This window comes from Sceloporus undulatus, chromosome 4 (assembly GCF_019175285.1).
Source record: "Sceloporus undulatus isolate JIND9_A2432 ecotype Alabama chromosome 4, SceUnd_v1.1, whole genome shotgun sequence".
Taxonomy (NCBI): domain Eukaryota; kingdom Metazoa; phylum Chordata; class Lepidosauria; order Squamata; family Phrynosomatidae; genus Sceloporus; species Sceloporus undulatus.
In genome coordinates, this window is record NC_056525.1 from 17,552,622 (window position 1) to 17,575,356 (window position 22,735).

Below are 22,735 nucleotides of genomic sequence, written 5' to 3' on the forward strand. Positions count from 1 at the left end.
ATTTAAACAGTACAATGAACTTATTTAAGTTCAATTGGTTGTTCCTGGAGCTCTGTGAAAAACATTTGGCTAATCGGCATGGTCAAGAGGATCTTTGTGGGCATTTAGCAGGGAGTTGGAGAGGGAGACCCAGAGTCCTGTTTCAGAGCCTACTTAACACTACTGAAGATGGATGGTGAGGAAGCTGCTACAGTCACCTGCAATGGCTGTGGTGTGTTCATGTTCTTGCCGGATGGTGTGGGCAACTACACCTGCAACGTGTAAGTTGGAATAATAATAATAAAAAATTATTTTTATCCCACCTTTCCTGCAGGATCGAGGTGGCTTACAACTAAAGATAAAATACAGCATAAAATACATTCTATTATTCCCTCCCCCCACTATACTATAATAAAATATCAATAAAATAATCATACAATCAAACCAGTCAGAGACGGGGGTGGATAATTTTGGGACATTCTCTGTAGTAGCCCATGTCCATGGGAGACCGAGTGGATTACTTGGGGAAGGCCTGTCAGAAGAGATCCGAGACTGGTGATATTCCAGATCTCCTCTGACAGGCCATTTCATAGTTTGAGAGTGGCAGATGAAAAGGCCCTCTGGATATCCACATTCAACCTGGTCTTTATTAGTTGTAAAAGGTTTTTTCCAGTGGACCTAAGTGTGCGAGGTGGATTGTATGGAAAGAGGCAATTCCGCAGATAGGTTGGACCCAAACCATGTAGGACTTTAAAGATCCAGTGACTAATCTGGCTGCCATATTTTGGACTTGTTGAAGTTTCTGGACACAACGGTAGTCCCATGTAGAGTGCATTACAGAAATCAAATTGTGAGGTTACCAGCACATACACTACAGTTTCTAGGGCCCTCTGTTCCAGGAAAGGACGCAGCTGGCATATCAGCTGAAGCTGATAGCAAGCACTCCTGGTTGTCACATTTATCTGATCTGACATCTGAAATGACAAGGCCCAGGAACTTGAGGCCTGTGTATCTAATCTTCAACATATTAAGGATCTTTAGCAACATCTTTATCAATAATTTGGATGATGGAATAGAGGACATGCTTATCAAATTTGCAGATAATATCAAATTAGGAGGTGTACTAATACCACAGAGGACAGAATCAGAACTCAAAATAATCTTAACTGATAATGCTGAACCAAAACTAACAACATAAATTTCAACAGGGATAAATGTAAGATAAAACATTTAGGCAGTAAAAATGGAATGCACAGACATAGGATGATGGACACCTGGCTTGACAAAAGTATGTGCAAAAGGAATCTAGGAGTCTTAGTGGACCGTACACTCAGCATAAGTCAACAACATGATATAGCAGATAAAGAAGGCAGTATGATTCTAGGTTGCATCAATAGGAGTAAAGTGTCTAGATCAAGGAAAGTAATAATTGCTTTCTGCTTTGATCAGACCTCATCTGGAATATTGTTTTCAGTTCTGGGCACCGCAGTTCAAGCAGGATATTGACACGCTGGAGGGTGTCCAGAGGAGGTTAACTAAAATAGTGAAAGGTCTGGATGCAATGCCCTATGAGGGGAGGATTAGGGAGCTGGGTATGTTTAGTCTGGGGAAGAGAAGGTTAAGATGTGAGATGATCACCATGTTTAAGTATTTGAGAGGATGTCACAGGTCCAAAACAAACTGCAGAAATAATCCATCTTGAGACCGCTTTAACTGCCCTGGCTCAGTGCTGGGGAATCCTGGCAATTGTAGCTGTGGCACCAGAGCTCTCTGGCAGAGAAGGCTAAAAGTCTCACAAAGCTACCATTACCAGGATTCCATAGCACTGAACCAGGGCACTTAAATCAGGATTATTTCTGCAGTGTGTTTTGAAGCATTCTGTAAATGGAACAAGAATGTTTTCTGCTCCAGAGGTCAGGACATGGGGCAATGGATTCAAATTACAGAAAAAGAAATGCCACAACATCTTTATCAATTACTTGGATGACAGAATTGGGGGCATACTTATCAAATTTGCAGGTGACACCAAATTAGGAGGAGTAGCTAACACCCCAGAGGACAGGATCAAAATTCAAAATGATCTTAATAGATTAGAAAGCTGGGCCAAAGCTAACAAAGTGAAATTCAACATGGAGAAATGTAAGGTACTGCACTTAGGGCGGAAAAATGAAATGCACAGATATAGGATGGGGGACACCTGGCTGAATGAAACTACAGTGGTGCCTCGGGTTACGAAATTAATTCGTAACGCGGCCGCTTTCGTAACCCGAAAAGCCTTCGTAAGCCGAATTGCCATAGGCGCTAATGGGGAAAAGCCGCGATTCCGTGCGAAAAAGCCGAAAAAAGCACCAAAAGTTTTTTCGTAACCCGAAAAAACATTCGTAACCCGAAACAATAATTCCCTATGGGATTTTTTCGTATCCCGAAAATTTCGTAACCTGGGTATTTCGTATCCCGAGGTACCACTGTACATGTGAAAGGGATCTGGGAGTCCAAGTAGACCACAAGTTGAACATAAGCCAACAGTGTGATGTGGCAGCTAAAAAGGCCAATGCAATTTTAGGCTACATCAGTAGAAGTATAGTGTCTAGATCAAGGGAGGTAATAGTGCCACTCTATTCTATTCTGGTCAGGCCCCACCAGGAATACTGTATCCAGTTCTGGGCACCACAATTTAAAAAGGATGTTGAGAAACTGGAGCATGGAACTGGAGGGCAACTAAAATTGTGAAGGGTCTGGAAACCATACCCTATGAGGAACAACTTAGAGAGCTGGGGATGTTTATCCTGGAGAAGAGAAGCTTAAGAGGTGATATGTTAGCCCTGTTTAAATACTTGAAGAGATGTCATATTGAGGAGGGAGCAAGCTTGTTTTCTGCTGCTCCAGAGACTAGGACCTGGAGCAATGGATACCAGCTACAGAAAACGGTATTCCACCTCAACATTAGGATGAACTTTCTGACAGTAAGGGCTGTTCGACAGTAGAACACACTCCCTCAGAGTGTAATGGAGTCTCCTTCCTTAGAGGTCTTTAAACAGAGGCTGGATGGCCATCTGTCGGGGATGCTTTGGTTGAGATTTCCTGCATGGCAGAATGGGGTTGGACTGGACGGCCCTTGCGGTCTCTTCCAACTCTATGATTCTATGACCTAAACATTATGTAAATTTCCCTAACAATAAGAGCTGCTTGACAGTGGAATAGACTTCCTCAAAGAATGGTGGAGGTTTTTTGGTTGTTGTTTTTTTAAAGGCTGGATGGTCATCTTCTGGGAGTGCTTGGATTGCGTATTCCTGCATGGCAGGAGGTTGGGCTGGATGGCCCTTAGGGTCTGATTCTTTCATTTGGCTATAAAGATTTATGTTTTCTCACTCTTAATTTGTGGAAAGGTTTAGGAACCAGTAGACATTCACAATGTTTTATGACACTGTTTATTGCATTTTATTGCATACTACATGCAGTGAAAGACACTGAAACAAATAGCAGCTTATAAATAGCTCATCACACAGGTTGATCTTGGTCTCTTTTTTTGTTTTTCTTTTTGCTAGCAAAACTGATTTCATACAAAAAAAAACAGGAAAAGTAGTATAAGCATTCAAAAGTTTGCATTAAAAAGCTCAAATCCATTAAACTTTGAGTCCATAAAGTGGCCTGGAAATAAGTGCATTTTAAAACATATCTGTTAAGGAAAAGGGAAAACAGTGGTGAGTTCTGGCAAAGCTATATTCAGTGTCTGTAAAGCCAAAATGGGCATTTTGTGTTCTTCTAGTCATGTTGTATTGAATCTTCTCACCAGCAATGTGAGATGCTGGGACCAATATCTAGAGAGCCACAAGCTGTGTGCCCTTTTTCTAAAAGCCAAGGTCACTACTGTAAACAAAAATAGCTGTGTTAGGTCCTCCAAGACCAATACATTCATTTTTAGGCTAAGCTTTGCAAGAAATGATTATTCTCCTGTCCATATCATTTCTGCCCATGTAAACCTCATGCTGATCGACATATATATTTATTTTCTACCTAGAACTCCCACTGATCTTTCATCATTGACCATGATAGCTGGGGCTTGTGGGAACTGATGCAATACTTTTGGAAAGCACCACTCAAGCATAGTGTGGCCTACTGTTTCCCCTTGCATTTCTTGGCTTTCTAATCCCATAGTTGGAAACTCCCTCTCCATGTGACAATGTACAGCATAACCTGATCTACACTCACAGTGTCCAGTAGGACCTACTATGTAAGAATGCACAAAATTACCAACTACTGTATCAGATATCATTGATCTCATGGTTCTAGCCCCTAATGAACATGCATAATCATTAAAGTGTTCTTAAAATCTTTAACAATGACATTCTCAGCAGATTCTATTACTAACAAGGCAACATTTTAGATAGATGTGCTTAAGACATACTCTAATAACATGTTCTATAAATATTTGATAACTACTAAAATATATACAGACTAACTACAGTTCTCAAACTACTCTATGCTTCTACTCCGGTTGGAGTTTTAGGCTGCTTGGCTTTAAGAAGACTGTTGCACCTGTGATGACAGAGTCTATTGAAGTAACTAAAAATTCACTCATGTCTTTGACTTCAGGAGTGTAAAGCAGTCATCTTAATCCTATGCTAATAATAGGGTGATTAGTGATAGAGTCAAGGTAGACAAAAGGAAGTACTTCTTTATCCAATATGCAATGTATTAAACTTAACAGCTCAAAGTATGACAAGGCAAATAGCTTAGATGGCTTTTAAAATAATCAAACAATGAGATCCAGCTTTATCAAAAGCCTTAAACTGCCATAGTTCAAAGGAACTTCTGTGTTCACATGAATTTGAGTACTGGATTATTGGGGCAGCAGGAAGGCTATTCTGCTGGAAACTTTTCAGAATATGCTCACAAAAGAGTCGGAGAATTTTAGACTATTATTGCTTTTGGTTTCATCAAGAATATAGTTTTTACATGCTTGTAGAATGCTTAGAATGCTGACTCACAATTAAAATCTGCCCAGTGAATAGATGTGCAAAAATCTATACAAAGTGCAGTTCAGATAAACAGCTGCCCTTTGGGGATAGGAGAGAACAAATAATATAATGGCTATTCTTAGTTTACTTAGAGTCTTTATTCATTTGACTGCTCTTCGTAAGAATGATGGACTGCTGAATTTTGAGAGCCAGCATACTGCAGTGATTTGAAAGTTGAACCTGGGCTCTGGGAAACCAGGGTTTGCATCCCTGCTTGGCCATGGAATTTAACTGGGTGATTGTGGGCAAGTACACTCTCTCAGCCTCAGAAGAAGGCAATGGCAAACTCCCTCTGCACCCAACAAACACAGGTATGCTAAATTATGATACTAGATAAGCAAAGCACAAGACTCTATATTGGAAAACAAAATGAGTTGTATATAGCTAGAACCAACATGAATCATATAAACAAGCAAATTAGCAAACATTTAGTAGGAAATGTTCAGCAGTAAATTCCAATTGTGAAGCTGTCCTGGGAAGTACATGTTTTCTTAAGAAGATATTCATGCCCCTTTGTTGTGGAACTTCCAAGTTCCTGCATGCTGGCCTGCCAACAACAATTAATGTGTATGATTCAAGGACAGAGAGTAGTAAGACACCAGACTTCTTCAGCTATGTCCTTGTCAAAGTATAAACATCTGTGCATGTACATCACATCAATAACACACAGGACAATTACAGCAATAATTTATCTTTCAGACTACTTATATTTCAGTGATACAAGATGCCTTCGCCATAAAGGCTACAATTAACAGGTGATAATCATTGCCAATTACAACAGCCATTTATTCACCACTCTCTTGAGAATTAGTTACAAGCCATTTCAGGCGGTGAATATTGTTTATTGTCTATTGTCTAATATCATATTGTCTGTGTATATTATCTAGTATCATAATTTAGCATACCTTTTTTTGTTTGGTACTATCTAGGTCAGTAGGGGTATGGTGTTTTTCTTCTTCTAAGCTCCTTCTGCACATATCTCATCTTGTCAAGAAAACCCTGTGACAGATTTGACATAGCACCACCGTAAGCTGGAAATGACTTTGAAGTTACTCAATAATTTTGAAATTAAGTTAGCATAAGAAAATGTCCATAGAAGTACAATAGGAACCACTATGTAGATGTATGTGGAAGGGAGGTTCTTTTGGTGTATTTCCTTTTTAAGTCAACAGTGCAGTTCTGAGTTCTTTGATTCAATGCACAGAAATTGTTGGCTCTGCATTCAGTTCCTTTTGAAAACACAGGTGAGTCCAGCAACCTTATGGGATGTAAGGTGCTTTGCTGTGTGAACTTAAATTAATAGTCCTAATTTCAAACGGCTTCCTTTTCCTCCTGACTGGTTGCCTCTTCTTCTTCTATTTCTACTTCCTCATATTCCACTACATCTGCTGTCGCATCTTGATACTGCTGGTACTCAGACACCAAGTCGTTAGTGTTGCCTTCTGCTTCAGAAAACTCCATTTCATCCATTCCTTCACCAGTGTACCAGTGAAGAAATGCTTTCCTCCTGAACATCGCTGAGAACTGTGCAGAGATTCTACTGAAGATCTCTTGTATGGCTGTGTTGTTCCCGATGAAGGTAGAAGACATCTTCAGCCCACGAGGTGGAATGTCGCACACAGCCACCTTAACATTGTTGGGGATCCATTCCACAAAGTGGCTACTGTTCCTGGTCTGTACAGCCAACAGCTGTTCATCCACCTCCCTGGTAGACATCTGGCCTCGAAAGATGCATGCCACTGTCAGATATCGCCCATGACGTGGGTCACAGGCTGTCATCATGTTTCGTGCATCAAACATCTGTTGGGTGAGCTCTGGAACTGAGAGAGCTCTATACTCCTGACTGCCCCGAGCTGTTAATGGAGCAAAGCCTGGCATGAAAAAGTGGAGTCGAGGGAAAGGCACCATATTGACAGCCAGCTTCCTCAAGTCTGCATTGAGCTGGCCAGGAAACCGGAGTGAAGTGGTGACACCACTCATTGTGAGAGACACCAAGTGGTTTAGGTCTCCGTAGGTTGGTGAGCGAAGCTTCAGCGTTCTAAAGCAGATGTCATATAAAGCTTCATTATCAATGCAGAAAGTTTCATCTGTATTCTCAATCAGCTGGTGCACAGATAAGATGGCATTGTATGGCTCAACAACAGTGTCAGAAACTTTGGGGGATGGGAGCACACTGAAGGTGTTCATGATCCTGTCAGGATATTCTTCCTTGATCTTGTTGATCAGAAGAGTGCCCATTCCAGATCCTGTTCCACCACCAAGGGAGTGAGCAAGCTGGAAACCCTGGAGGCAGTCGCAGCCCTCACACTCATTCCTCACAACATCCATTACATTTTCAATCAACTCAGCTCCTTCAGTGTAATGACCTTTTGCCCAGTTGTTACCAGCACCTGAATTTCCTAGAAGTAAATTACACATTGCTAGTTATTATTTTTCCAAAAGTTAGCTACATGTGATGAGGAGGACCTCACACATTAAGTAAGTAAGCATGTACATCCAAATGCAAAAAGGAATTAAGTCCCAAACAGAACAGCTTGTGAAGTAATTCCATCAGACAATATTTATATATGCACTCATAATGGCCTAGGAAACAGCTTGTGTCCACATGTTGCAGAGAGGCATGTCTTAGTAATCACTTTTGCACTATGGTGGACATCTTTTGTCTGTCCAGATGTTGCAATCACTGCAAACTCAACACCGTCGGCTACACTAGCTAGAGCTGATGGAAGTTACAATCTAAAAACATCTGAAGAGCCATATGCTACCCACCACTAAAGTAGAGAGATTACTCAATATATGTGTTTATCAAATTGTTCTGTTAAAAAACAGGTGTCTTAGAAGGATATTCCTGTTTAGAATGTATGAAATCTTCAGGACACTCATTTCTAGGTTTCTTAATTTAAACTAACTCTTTACTTTCAAGGGATCTTAAAACTATGCTCAAAATGCATAGTTTTGCAATAGAAAGCCACAGAATCTCTGACTAGAATAAGGCTTGCTGCTGCTGTTGTTGTGTGCCTTGAAGCTGTTTCAACTTATGACAACTCTAGGGCAGACCTATCATGGGGCTTTCTGGGGCTGAAAGTGTGTAAAGAATATGAATGGATGTCACAAAGTGTTATGATGGTTTAGCCAAAGCTAATTAAAAGTAGTGAAAAAGTCAAGGGTCCCTTTCACACTACAGAATTATAGTGTGTTGTTGTTGTTGTGTACCTTCAAGTCATTTCCCATTTACATTGACCCTAAGGTGGACTGTCATGGTTTTTTATTAGCAAGATTTGTTCAGAGGGGTTCGTCATTGTCTTCCTCTAAAGCTGAGAGAATATGACTTGCCCAAAGTCACCCAGTGGGTTTCCATGGCTGAGTATGGATTTAATCCCTGGTCTCCACAGTCATAGTCCAACACTGCACCATGTCCAGTGAGTAGACCACATACACTCTGTGATTCCATTTTAACTGATAAGGGTCTGTCCTATGGAATCCTTAGAGTTGCAGTTTAGTGAAGGGTATTTAGGATTCTCACAAGAGAGCTCTAGTGCCTCACTGAACTAGAAAGTCCAGGAGTCCAAATATTCAGCTACAGCAGTTAAACTAAAACCTTATTGCTATATTTCTGTAGTGTGGAAGGACTGAGTAGAGTCTTTCCACCAGTGATTGGGGGGGGACTTCTGCCCTCAAACATTCTAACAAAACCTTCCCAGAGCATTCAGGTTTTCCCTAACTGTGAGGCATTTAAGGTATTTCCCTGACATAATATTTTTTTCAAATAAAGAAGGGATGGATGTTAAGTGTTCTGAAGTGATGATTGTACAAAGCAGTACCTTAAAGTCTCCATTTTGATACACAACAGCCCCGTTGCTTTTGAGAATTCTCGCATATTAAATTCTATTAATATTAACACATCACACTTACCATGAATGAAGTTATCAGGTCGAAAGAGTGGCCCTATTTTGCTTGACCGCACACTGTCCATTGTTCCAGGCTCCAGGTCTACTAGGACAGCGCGGGGAACATACTTATTGGCTGCAGAAACAGGGAAATGTTTGAGCTCTGATTAATGCAATAAGGACATGCTTGTACTAGGCAATGCATTTTCTTGGTCTATATTGTTGTTGTATACTGTACATCCCAACTCCACGTGGATGGGCATGCATGAACTTACTTTTTTTAACTTCTGTGCACCACAGAAAACCTTTAGCATTTTTAAAAATTAAAAAGCCAGTTTAACTCTTTCAGGTCTGTGGACTCCCACAAATTACCTCAACATACCAAGCAGTGATGCTAGGCCTGCAAACACCCAGGTGTGACATGACTACCTAGATAGAAGCAACCAGACCTCTCACTCTGAGGAGCACATTCTCAGCCCAAGTGATCCAAAGGAATAGACTCTCTGAAAAGCTTCACCAGTTGCCAAAGGTGGCCACAACAGCTTGCCAGGGAGCTGTCCAAGCCACAATGTTTTACTCTGAAGGGTCATTCCTCAAAGGGAGGGATTATGGAAGATATGCCCTAGTGATAACTTTCTCATAATGTCTTAAGAAAGGAGCTCTTTGAGCAATGTATTTGGGCCTTGATGGTTCTCTATCTGAAACTTGCTAGAGAGCTGTGCCAATCACTTTTTGTGGGCAGCACCAATCTCCACAACAATGGCTTTTGCATAATGGACTTTTACTGTTCAAATAAAAGAAAGGAAAGATAGTTATATAGTTCTATGAGAAGAGAGGACAACCTTCATAGCTGGACAATATCTTTATGTGTGTGCATGTCCCTGAAATTCAAGTTCCCCATTGACATATAGCAACCCCATGAATTTCATAGGGGTTTCTTAGTTAGGGAATACCCAGAGGTAGTTTTGCTGGTTCCTTCCTCTGAAATAAAGCCTATAGCACATGGTAAGGCTAACCAAAATACTCCATTGCTAGCACATAATGCTAGCATTACTATGTGTTTACTCAAAAGTAAATCTAATTTAGTCTGAAGTAGATCTAATTCCTAGTTTGTTGAATATAAGGCCCACTGAATTCAGCTGCATGTCTACCAAGCTATAGGACTTTAATTTCTGTCTCTGTAGGTGACACTGCAATCTGTCCAGCTATTCTTATGAACAGTTTTTCATGCATGTGTGTGTGTGTGTGCGCGCGCACACACACACACTTCATCCACAACAGTGGCAAATAACAAATCTTTCGCTAATTTTATCTTTTGCAATTGCACCTGTAAGCAAATTTCCCTGCCCACTTAGCAGAACTCTCTGTACTTACAATAGGCTTCATTGAAGTACACATTAAGCCTCTCCTTCTGCAATGGTGAATCACCCTGGTAGTTTCCTGTGGTGTCAATTCCATGTTCAGAGCTTATGACTTCCCAGAACTGTAAAGAAGGCAGAGAAAACTGTACTATACTACTTCTGATCTTTTTTAAAAGCAGAAAGAGAGATTAGATGAACTTTAATACTATTATTTATATCCTACACTTTCCCCATGAAATTCAAGGCACACAAGGGTTTCCATGCTATTTATTCATACAGTATATTTATAAAAGGGATGATAACTTCAGCGGGTCTGTAGGACAAATATATATGATCAAGACAACAAAGTGTTAGCTTAAACCAAAAACAAAACAGTATAACCAACAGAAAGGTCTAGGAAAAAATGTTCATAGAGTAAAACATAAAAATAGTTTTTATGTCTAAAATATTCTGGTGATGCAATGGCAAAGAAATCCCTTACATCAAAATAAGCAGTGTATAAACAGTGCAATATACTGTGCAAAAATGCATTAAAGACAAGGAGTATCTAAATATCCAAAATACATTAAAATAAAAAAAGTACAAAAAAGTTTCAGGGCAACCTTGGGATTGTGTGTTGCCCACCCTGATTTATATCTTGCTTTTTTTTACCTTGATGGTCAAGGCATCATACAAATAAAGCTATCTGATGGGATCATATCTTCTCATATGAGCCTGTCTGAGCTCTAAAGTTTTCAGGGAATTCACTTCTGTCTATCCCGACTCTTTCACAGACATGTTTCATGGCAAACTGCATACAGTTCTGAGCACCACAATTCCAAAAAGATGTTGACAAGCTGGAGCATGTCCAGATGAGGGCAACCAAAATGGTGAAAGGTCTGGAGACCATGCCCTATGAGGAACGACTTAGGGAGCTAGTTATGTTTAGCCTGGAAAAGAGATGGTTAAGGGGTAACATGATAGCCATGTTTAAGTAATTGAAAGAATGTACAAGGTTGTTTTCTGCAGCTTCAGAGAATAGGACCTGGAGCAATGGATTCAAACTACAGGAAAAAAGATTTCACATCAACATTAGGAAGAACTTCCTGACAGTAAGAGCTATTCAACAGTGGAATACGTTGCCTCAGAGTGTGGTGGAATCTTCTTCTTTGAGGTTTTTAAACAGAGGCTGGATGGCCATGTGTCAGGAGTGCTTTGACTGTATATTTCAGGGGGGTTGGACTGGATAGTCCTTGAGGTCTCCTCCAACTCTGTGATTTTATGAATACAGGAGAGGGCATTTTCAGTGATTGCTCCCAGACTTTGAAACACCCTCCCAAGGATGCTAGGATGGCTCCTTCTTTGCTATCTTTTCAACAGTCTTTCTGTTCCAGCAAGCCTTTGGGTACTTATAGTTAACAAGAGAAGAGCAATTTATGGCACTGGACTGTTTTGAATCTTTGTTTTAAAGTAATATTTTAAATGGTTTTAATTCTGTTGTTAATTTAATACTGTTGCAATCTTAACTTTTGTTTTTAACTATATGTGTTTTTATTGTTGTTTTTCATCGTTTGTAACTCATCTTGAGTCCCAATCTGAGAAAAAGGCAGGGTATGTATAAAGAGAAAGCCAGTGTGGTGTAGTGGTTTGAGTATTGACTTCTGGGAGACCTGGGTTCAAATATCTGTCAGCCATGGAAACCCACTGGGTGACCATGGCCAAGTCACACACTCTCAGCCTCAGAGGACAGCAATGACCCTCTGAATAAATCCTATCAAAAAATCTCTGATCAGTTCATCTTCTGGTCACCTAACTCAGAAATGATTTAAATGGACACACAGCAGCAGCAATACACAAAGAGATGGATGGATGGACAAATGGATGGGAGCTGCAGTCCAATGACATCTGCAGGGACACACTTTGTCCATCTTATCTGAGAGTATGGAAACACTAGACTAAAAGTTACATGTTGGACAGCGTCAAATGCATCTAGCCCCCTTAAGAGCAGAGAGGAATGCTCTTTTACCAGGAAGTGGAAAGCCCAGGGACATTCTATCCAGTTTACTTTAGAAGTATATTCTCTTCTTTTGCTTACAGTAGGGTACTCACTGTGTCTGTGGAATCTCTCTCTTGAGAGGACAACAACACTCAGCAACAGCATCTTTCTGGGGTCAAGTAAAATCAATTCTTGTTTTGTGAAGACCATAGCTCAGTGGGAAAATATATCTTTTGCATGCAAAGATGCAAGATCCAATCTCAGGCAGGCCAACAGAGACCAGAAACTATTCCTGCCTGAAACTACATACAGCTGCTATTGATCCAAACTTAAGGATCAATGGGCTGAGTATAAGGCAGCATCCTTTGTTCCACTGTTATGTTATTAAGATGTTTTATTCAGAGCTCAGAAAAGTTACCTTTTTGGATTACAGCTCCCAGAATCTTTCAACTACCATGGCCCTGATAATACTTGCTCTGGCCTTGTGGGCTCTGGGAATTAGTCCAAAAAAGTAACTTTTCCAAGTTCTAGCTTTAACCACCTTCTGTATACAATTACTAGCTGCCTTAAAAGTAGGAAGGGACATAGGCTGCAAATTCATAACTAAAATGCATACAGTTGGCTCTCTGTGTCCACAGATTCTGCATCCATGGATTGAACCATCCACAACTGGAAAATATTTTTAAATATCCAAAAACTGAGCCTTGATTTTGCCATTTTCTATAATGAATACCATTTTACTATGTGTGTGAAATGTGAGAAAATGACTTACTATGAACTTGACTTAGTTTATCACACTTAGAACAGGACTTAGACAGGAGCATAGCAGGATGTTCCCATCAATATAGTGTGCTTTGGCAAAGATTATCACACAATGTCACGCAATGTTGTGTTAATCTTTGCCAAATCGTGCGATATTGACAGGAGCATCCCACTATGCCCCTGTCTTTTTTCTAAGTGCTATAAACTCTTTATTATGAAGGAGCCTTGGTGGCACAGTGGTTAAATGCCTGTACTGCAACCACTCACTCACAAACCACAAGCTTGTGAGTTCAGTCCTAAGAAGGACTACAGGGTCCATTCAGCCTGGCATCCTTCTGTAGGTCACTACGTAAAAGGAATACCCAGCTTGTTGGGGGCAATTAGCTTACACTTTGTAAACTGCTTAGGAAGTGCTTAAGTGCACTGACAAGTGCTATAAAAATGTACTTGCTATTGTTAATTTTTTTAAAATAATAAATAATAAATGCTGTTTTGAGATTTTGCCCCACCATATATTTGAACACTGGTGTCAAGGTGATCAGAAAATGGAGGGATCCTAAAAACGAACAGCGTTTCAGGGGACAGGGAAGTGAACTAACATGTAAACAGGCCCAACCAATACCTTCCAACATTTCACAGATGAAAATGGGGACACATCTGGCTGAAAAACATCAGACTGTGGTGCAGATGGCAAAGATTATTAATGAGTCCAACCTTCCTGCTCAGTGTAAGAAATACAGCTAGAGGACCCCCAACAGGTAACTGTCTACTTTCATTTTTGAAGATGACCTGAGAAAGAGATCTCACCATCTCAGCCTATGGGGAAGGTCAAGATTTTGTCCCCTACTGAATTAATTGAGTGCAAACTAATTTTGCTGGGATGGTAGAGGATTAATCAAGATTATCCCTCTGAAATCAGGACATCTGGAGAATATGCAACATTGAGTGATGTTTTTATCTGTAAACCTTGAGTGATATAAACTGGAAGATGGCACGCTGATCTGGATTCCTAATACAGCTTCCCTATCTAGCAAGCCCATTAGGACACCCAACCCTTCTGTCTCCTTATCTGGAACTGCAGGTTTGTGAATGCAGACACAGCCTTCTTCCACAACCATCAGTTTTAAAATGCTCTATGTACACATGAAATATTTTCATTTTTACCTCCTGCCCCAAATCCAAAACCTGTGACCAATGGAAATGGCCTTGATGGATCAGAGTAATACAGCTACACAGTCATTTTTGGAAATGGAAAGTGAAGGCAATGGCCATCCTCACTACAGTGGGCCCTTGGCATCTGCTGGGGTTTGGTTCCAGGACCATCATCATTCCATGGATACCAAAATCTGTGGGTGCTGAAGTCCCATTAAATACAGGGGCATAGTAGTGAAATGATGTCATTTATATAAAATAGCAAAATCAAGTTTTGCTCTTTGGAATTTATTCATGTATGTATGTATGTATGTATTCAAATTGTGGGTCACTGATTCCATAGATAAAGTATCAGTGGATATGGAGGGCCAACTGTATTTGTTTCCAGCATCTGAAATTCAGAGGTATGCTGCTTCTGAATGCAGACGTTTGACAGAACTACTATGGTTGGTTCCCATTTGGAAGATGTAAATGTGACCAGAGTGTTGATATACTTTCCCATACTGACAATTTCCATCAACCATGCTAAATATGTTATCATATGCCCCTCTGGGCTGTTTACCTCACTAACTAATTCTACCTCAATATGGTCTTATATCTAATACTAAGGTTGCTTGTGGACAAAGAAAATGCTCTTCCATACAACTGGTAAGAATACAGAAGTCCTGTCCACTTTCTCATGTGGCCACACTTCTGAATAAACATGCAGAATTGTGCAGTAGTTCCTGCATTATTTTCCTTTTAAAGCAAGCTGAACCAATTCTTGAACCGATTATAGAATCCATGGTAGTTATGTTGGAGGTTGGATATTTCTTAATGAAAGCATAGCTATCCCTTTCAACTTGAGTGGGTATACTTCAGGATCAAATTAATCCCCTTTGAGCCAGCTAGTGCATTCAATTAACTCATAGCAATTTTGTTAGTCGGATATTTCTCACTGCATATATGATCCACTTAACTTAAGGAATAATAATGTGGACTTCTAATTGGTAAAGAAACTTCCATTTTGAATGACAAAGGAATTTTCATTCAGTGTTATCATTGCTAATTAGCTGTGATACTGGATACTTGTTAGTATTATTTATTTATTTTTCTAGTTAGCTAGCTATTATATTCTGCCCTTTCCCAAACCGAAACTCAAGGTTACTAGTCTTTGTATTTACATAGTGAATATTCTTGTTGCTCCTGTATTAACATATTTTCCTTAAGAGATTATAAATTTATTATTTTTCCAGTGGTTGTGCAGCCAAGGGATTAAACAAATTAAAGAAGGAAAAATAAACTATTTTATTTTATTAAAGAATATTTCTATTTCATTTGCAAATTCTGTTGATGGGCAGTGATGTTAAGCGTGGCCCCAAAATTCCAGGGGAAATGTGCCTCTGAATACTAGTTGCTGGGAAGTAACAATGAAATGATGCTACTGACTTCATATTCTACTTGTGGGCTTTTCAGTGGCATCTGGTTCACTTGTTGGAATCAGGAGACTGGATTGGATGAAGGAAGATCTTGGAAGTTTTACTCTTTTGTACTACAACGTAACAACTCCTAGAATTCTCCCAGTCAGCATGACCAATTGTAGTCCAAATAAATAAATTTCCCAAGCTATGGATGGATGGGCTCTAAATCTGATTAAGCAGGTCTCTTCTATTATTATTATTATTATTAACTTTTATTTATAAAGCACTGTAAATTTAAATCTTACATTCTTTCTGTATGATCTTATTTTCATTCATTCATTCATTCACTCACTCACACATTTGTTCATTCTAATACCATTTTTCTGCATATGGAACAAGTGTTGGAAATATCTTTTTCATCCCATGTTGTCAAAATCCCCACCAGATGCCATTGTTTAAAAACTGCCTCCCATTATATTTCAGAAACCTTAGTAAAACCATCCTCCTACCTTAGCTCCAATTTGGTTTCCACATTGACCAATCTGGACATGTACAATTTCACGCATTTTGCATACGATTCAGCAAAGAGATGTTTTCCTCCAAGATGGACTTTCTGGAAAAAGGGATCACTCCTGCAATGTCAGTGGCAGCCACAGTAATTCTCTTCAAAATGTTGCTTGTATAGTGAATGTTAATGTATTTTGGGGAAAAAAATGCATCAACAAGGGGAGTGTCTGGCACACCCATCATGCTGACTAGCAGAAACTTTGATATGACATTCACAATGGTTCCAAGACTTTAAGTCTCCCTTTAAAAATTCACACTGCTGTCCAGCCAGAGAAGATCAAAGCTCAGGTCCATCATCACAGGCCCCCTGCCCATCGGACAAAAACTGATATCATTCCATTATCTATATGCTACTCTTGCACCTTTAATGGTGGTGTGGAAGAGGAAATTTAAGCAGGTGGAGCTTATTTGATAAGCAAAAAATAAAGTTTTGTGAGTTGCTATCTTTCCTTTTCTGTAGCCTCTTGTCTTTTCCTGAGCCCACTGGGAAAGGCAAGATTCCACTCCTCCTCTTCCCTGCCCCCCAAACTACTATTCCACTTTGAAATCAGTTTATATCAACTGAAATAAAACAAGGAGAAATAGTAAAAGAAGAGAGAAACATTTTAAAAGCAGCTGGAAAAAATGGAATAAAATAGGGACTATCGAATTGGAACAGCTGGAGGGTATGAAATAGCAGGTTGAATGCTACTTGTTGGTGAATTCACCTGGTGTCCAAAGAAGGTTTTACAAGGGCCTCTTTGACTTCTGATTTTAAAAATTTAAAGGGTGCCAATTTGGATAAAACTGCTTTAGCTATGATGGGGCACGTCAATGGTTAGGACCTGTACGTTTCATCCAACTAGTTCCCACACATCCTTCTTCAGCAATTCACATGCTGTATTAACTACATCAAATATGCAAAAAGCTTAAACTGAGAAGAGCATTTGCTGCATTAAATGTGTCTTGTGAGAGACCCATTCATTCCTAAGAGATTAACAAGAGCTTGGGAAGGGTTTAAAAAACAAAAACAAAACTACAGCTTTCACAGTGCTTCAGGTACTACAGCAAATACTGTATATACTCAACTATAAGTCAACCTCATGTATAAATCAAGGGCAGGTTTGGGGGCCAAAATTATGAATTTTGATATGACCATGGATAAATCGAGGGTAACACTTAGGGGCATATAGCAAAGGATCTAAAGGATGAAGCAAAGCAAAACAATGTCAAAGAACTTACACAATTGCAGCAGACATAACTCTTTGTGCTCAGTCTTAAGGCTGGATGGATGAGAGACTAAAGGGGGTCAGTGCTTACAGGACAGATTATACTTTTGCTTTTCACCAGGAGATGTTTCCTTCTTTTAAATAAGAGTTAAGATACAGTACTTACATTGGCCAGTGGACAAGTTGACCCAGATTTTTTTGGGTCAATTTTTTAACCTAAATTTGTAGACTTATACGTGAGTACATACAGTAAATAGCCTTATTGGCTGAGGGATGTTGGGATTTGTAGTCTAAAAGTCCCTTTCCTGAGCTCTGAACAGTACCAGAATCACACCCCTCATCTGCTCCTTGGAGGCTAAACCATACATCATGTGTATTATAGGATTGTTTGTTCTTTATTTATCTTTAACTTGCAGAATAGCATGCGGTGCTCTAATCTGATTCAGGACCACCAAATATATATTGGAGAGGAAAGAATGGCCATCTAGAAAGCAGAGGGAACATCCTCTAGATATTCTTCCCAAGCCACTCCATGGGGGAACTGGGAAGAAGCAGAAAATGTGCAGAAAGCACACCGAGCATGTGTGAGCAATACTGGTGTGATAGCAAGCATAGGTAGGTAGGGAGAGAGAAAAATATATATATATAAAAACACACTTTACCTAATTCCCCCACCTAAATAGCACCTGATACTCTGTCACTATTGATAGATTCCTGAAAACAAAGTTTCATGGCCCTGACATCCCAGCCTCTGTAAAGCCACAGTCATGTGTGTCTTGTCCTGATAGTGGGGAGGTTCTGCTATCTCTGAGCACCACACTCTTTGGCAGCATTTGTGATGCTTCTGCACATCAGCCACATTCGAGTGTGTTATGTGATGCAGTCAGAGTTTGGAAAAATTAAGTATTGGTTTTTTTTAAAAAAGAGACTGCAGCTCCCCAAATTCTCCATTCATCCATGATGGCTGAAAGATTCTGAGATCTGTTGTCCAGAAAAAGTTACATTTCTCAAGCTCTGTATAAAAGGATTGTTCACACCACAGCATGACCATATGAAGAACTAGGAAGAAAAAAATTGTTCTTGCTGCTGCTGCTGTGTGCCTTCAAGTTGTTTCCAACTTAATAATAATAATAATAAATTTTATTTGTATTTTCCCGCCTATATAGTAAAAGCTCTTTGGGAAGTTGAGACAAGTTTGGTTGTTGTTGATTCCAACAGATTCTTCCCCGTTATTCTAAGAGTGTGGGGTGGATTGTATAGGGAGATGCGTTCCCGTAAGTAACTTGGGCCCAAGCCATGTAGGGCTTTACCCAACACCTTGTATTGAGCCCGGAAGCAGATTGGGAGCCAGTGAAGATCTTTTAAAATTGGTATTATTTGGTGAAACCTTGAATTGTGACCAATGTGGCTGCCATATTTTGCACTAATTGAAGCTTCTGAACTTGATACAAGGGTAGCCCCATGTAGAGCCCATTACAGAAATCAAGACAAGAGATTACCAGTGTGTTTTGGTCCAGGTAGGGGTGCATTTGGCATATCAACCAAAGTTGGTACCAAGCATTTCTGGCTGTTGCATGTAGTTGAAATGACAACTGTAGAGATGGATCCAGAAGTACTCCCAAACTGTGAATTTCATCCTTCAGGGGAAGTATGACCCCTTCCAGGACAGGTTGATAAATTTCCTTCCCCAGACCTGAGGCACCTATTGCAAGTACCTCTGTTTTCTCTGGATTCAGGCTGAGTTTGTTTTCCCTCATCCAGCCCATTACCAACTTGAGGCAGGCATTCAGAGGAGAGATGCCATCCTTAGTCACTGTAGCAGTTGGAGACATGGAGAAACATATTTGGGTGTCATCAGTGTACTGATAACACCACACCTCATATCTCTGGATAATCTCTCCCAGCAGTTTACTTGTCAGGATTTTTTTCAGAGGGGTTTTTGCAAGTGTCCCCCTCTGAGGCTGAGAGAGTGTGATTGCCTAAGTTCATCCAGTGCATTTCCATGGTCGAGAGGGGATTTGGACCCTGCTCTCCAGAGTCATAATCCAATGCTCAAACCATTTCACCATGCTGGATGTGTAATTAAGCCTGAAAAAAACACAAAAAAACATGTAATTAAACCCCTTTTAAAATACAGATGCCAGAATTGTGGCCAGATATATTCTGATACAAATAGTATTGGATGGAAAGAGACAGTGGTTTGCATGATGGAAGAGTTGTGGAGTAACAAAAGCTGCACTCCCCAGAATGTAGAGTGAGCCATGAAGTTGTGGTAAACCTCCATTCCATACATTCAATGCACATATGAGGATCAGTATATAAAAAGGTGACTGGAATGCTAGACCAGGACCAGAAAAATCCAGCTTCTCTTTGGAAAAGCACTAGAGCAATCTGGCATAAAAATTCACAATACCTTTCCCTAAATTCCACATCCTAGATTACCGTAGAATGGAACCATGGCAGTTAACATGGAATCTTAGTGCTATGATTGTATAATGTGAAAGGGCCTCTGCTTGAGAATCTTGCCCCTCTCCTTTGTACCAATCCTCCTTTATTTGTAAAATGGCATCCCTTTCACAATCTTTTTAGGATTGCCGGAGTGAAAACTGGAGAGGGTTCCTGCCTCTTTAAAGGTTCTGTAGAAGAGGAAAGTTCAATAGGTGTTACTTGTCACACAACCAGGTAAAAAGCAACACTTACTATTGTTGTTAACTGCCCTGGAGTGGAGTTGACCTTGACTCATGGTGACTCTGCGGAAGAGACATCTCCAAGACCCCTCTATTGTTCTGTTCAGATCCTGTAGATTCAGGCCTCTGGCCTCCTCCCTCATTGACTCTATCCATCTGGCATGCGGCCTTCCTCTCTTTCTACTACCCTCTATCTTTTCTAGTGTTATTGTCTTTTCCAATGAGCCATGCTTTCTCATGTGGCCAAAGTGTGTCATCCTCAATTTGATCATCTTGGCTTCCAGGAAGATTTCAGGCTTTATCTATTCAAGGACTGATTTGTCTTTCTGGCTGGCTGTAGTATCCTCAGCACTCTTCTCCAGCACCACATCTCAGATGAATTGATTTTCTTTCTGTTGACTTTCTTCCCTGTCCAGCTCTCACATCCATATATTGTGATGGGGAAATGATGACTTGGACTATCCTCACTTTAGTATTCAGAGTTTTATCTTTGCACTTTAGGATCTTGTCTAGTTCTTTAATGGCTGCCCTTCCCATTCCTAGTCTTATTTCTTGACTGCAGTCTGCCTTCTGATCAGTGTTTGATCCAAGATATGGGAAGTCTTTAACTATTTTGATTTCCTCTTTGTCTAGGTTGAATGTATGTAGATCCTCCAAGATCATTATTTTTGTTTGTTTTTTATATTCAGCAGCAAGCCTGCCTTTGCATTTTTTTTCTTTGACATTCCATAGTAATTGTTCCAAGTCTATGATTTCTGCTAGTAGTATGGTGTCATCTGCGTATCATAGGTTGTTAATATTCCTTCCACCTATCTTCACTCTTCCTTCTTCTAAGACTGAACTTGCTTTTCATATGATATTGTCTGCACACAAGTTGAACAAGTAGAATCCCTCTATGCAAGCATTAATAGTACAGGATCCCTCTCCATGGTATTCTCAGAATTCTTCTCCAGCACCACATCTCAGATGTATTGATCCCCCACCCCATCAGCTTTCTTCAATGTCCAGCTTTCACAACCATACATAGAAATGGGAAATACGATGCCATGAATAATCCTAACTTCAGTATTTAATTATAGATTTACACTTCAGGATTTTGTCTAGTTCCTTCATAGCTGCCCTTGAAGTCCTAGTCTTCAATCAGGCTTGTTTTCTGCTGCTCCAGAGACTAGAACACGGAACAATGAATGCAAGCTGCAAGAAAAGAGATTCCACCTCAACATTAGGAGGAACTTCCTGACAGTAAGGGCTGTTCAACAGTGGAACACACTCCTTCCTCGGAGTGTAGTGGAGTCTCCCTTCTTGGAGGTCTTTAAACAGAAGCTGGATGGCCATCTGTCGGGGATGCTTTGATTGTGATTTCCTGCATGGCAGAATGGGGTTGGACTGGGTGGCCCTTACGGTCTCTTCCAACTCTATGATTCTATGATTTTTTGACTGCAGTCTCCAATCTGATTAATGACTGAGCAAAAGTATGGAAAATCCTGAATATTTTGATCGTTTCATTGTTAGCTTTAAAATTATGTAGTTCATCTTTGGTCATATTTTTTATTTTCTTGATGTTAAGTTGTAACCCTGCTTTCTGCCTTGACCATCTTCAATTATCTTTCCAGACCTCTGAGAATGCCATGGACCGCTAAAAAGATCAAAGGATGGCTCCAAGAGCAAATCAGGCCCCAACGTCCTCTAGAAGCAAAGATGGCCTGCCTTGAATCCCATTGTGGGACAAAGGCAGGATATAAATCTTTGAAATAAATGAACAATAAACAAATAAATGAACTGAGGTTGTCATATTTTGGCTTTATCTTGTAAAGAAGACTCACTAGAAAAGACTATAATGCTTGGTAAAGTTGAAGGCAATAGGAAAAGAAGAAGACCACATTCCAGATGGATAGATTTGATAAGAGATGCCAGAGCCATGAATTTGCAATAGCTGAGCAGGGCTGCTGAGGCTAGGTTGACTTAAAGGTCTCATTCGTAGGGTCGCCATAGGTCAACATCAACTTGAAGGCAGTTAACAACAGGGCCTCTTCAGTTTTCACTATGGAAATCCTAGAATTGTGTGGCTCATTGAAGACCTAGGGCTCTTTCATACTTCACAATTATAACATTATATTCTACTTTAACTAGTTTGGGGAGGCACCAGAGTTTTCTGGCAGAGAACTCTAAATACCTCTTCCTAAACTACAAATCCTAAGATTCTATAGGATGTTGCTCTGGCAGTTAAAGTGAAATCATAGCACTATAATTTAGTGTGAAACAGACCCTAAACATTTCACTGGGCAGAAGCATACATGGACTCCAGCTCACTTCATTACATGCAGGGAAGATGAAGGTCTGGATGGGCTCTGCTTCTTTCCTTTCTTCCTAAGCAAGGCATTATCATGCTGCTGAGACAAATGGTATAATAATATCCCCTCTTCACAGCCATGTACAGAAGATGACTGCAGTGTCACTGGAGGTTTACATCTATACAGTGAGCCCTTGGTACGCTCTACGGTTTGGTTTCAGGACCTCCCATGGGTACCAAAATCCATGGACACTCAAGTCCCATTATATACAATGATGTATTAAATGGTGTTCCTTACATAAAATGGCAAAATCAAGCTTTGCTCTTTGGAATTTAAAAAATATTTTCAAGCTGTGGATGGTTGAATCCGTAGTTGCAGAATTTGTGGATACGGAGGGCAAAGGGATAAAGTCCTCTGGCTTATCTATGGACAGTAGGTTAGTTTACTG

At 40.1% G+C, this 22,735-nt stretch overlaps 1 protein-coding gene across 2 annotated transcripts; it reads right to left on the bottom strand.

Moving 5' to 3' along the window:
• Window positions 1-3,388: 3,388 nt before the first annotated feature.
• On the bottom strand, window positions 3,389-16,453 carry TUBB1 (tubulin beta 1 class VI). Of its 2 annotated transcripts, XM_042463802.1 has the most exons (4): window positions 16,044-16,453; window positions 10,259-10,367; window positions 8,910-9,020; window positions 3,389-7,396 (listed from the first exon to the last, which is right to left on the bottom strand). In XM_042463802.1, the coding sequence occupies exons 1-4, from the start codon at window positions 16,098-16,100 to the stop codon at window positions 6,309-6,311; spliced, it is 1,365 nt and encodes a 454-aa protein (XP_042319736.1). In that variant the 5' UTR covers window positions 16,101-16,453; the 3' UTR covers window positions 3,389-6,308. The 2 variants fall into 2 exon arrangements, with proteins under 2 accessions (XP_042319736.1, XP_042319737.1); XM_042463803.1 differs by lacking the exons at window positions 8,910-9,020; window positions 16,044-16,453 and having other exon boundaries at window positions 10,259-10,335.
• Window positions 16,454-22,735: the final 6,282 nt, after the last annotated feature.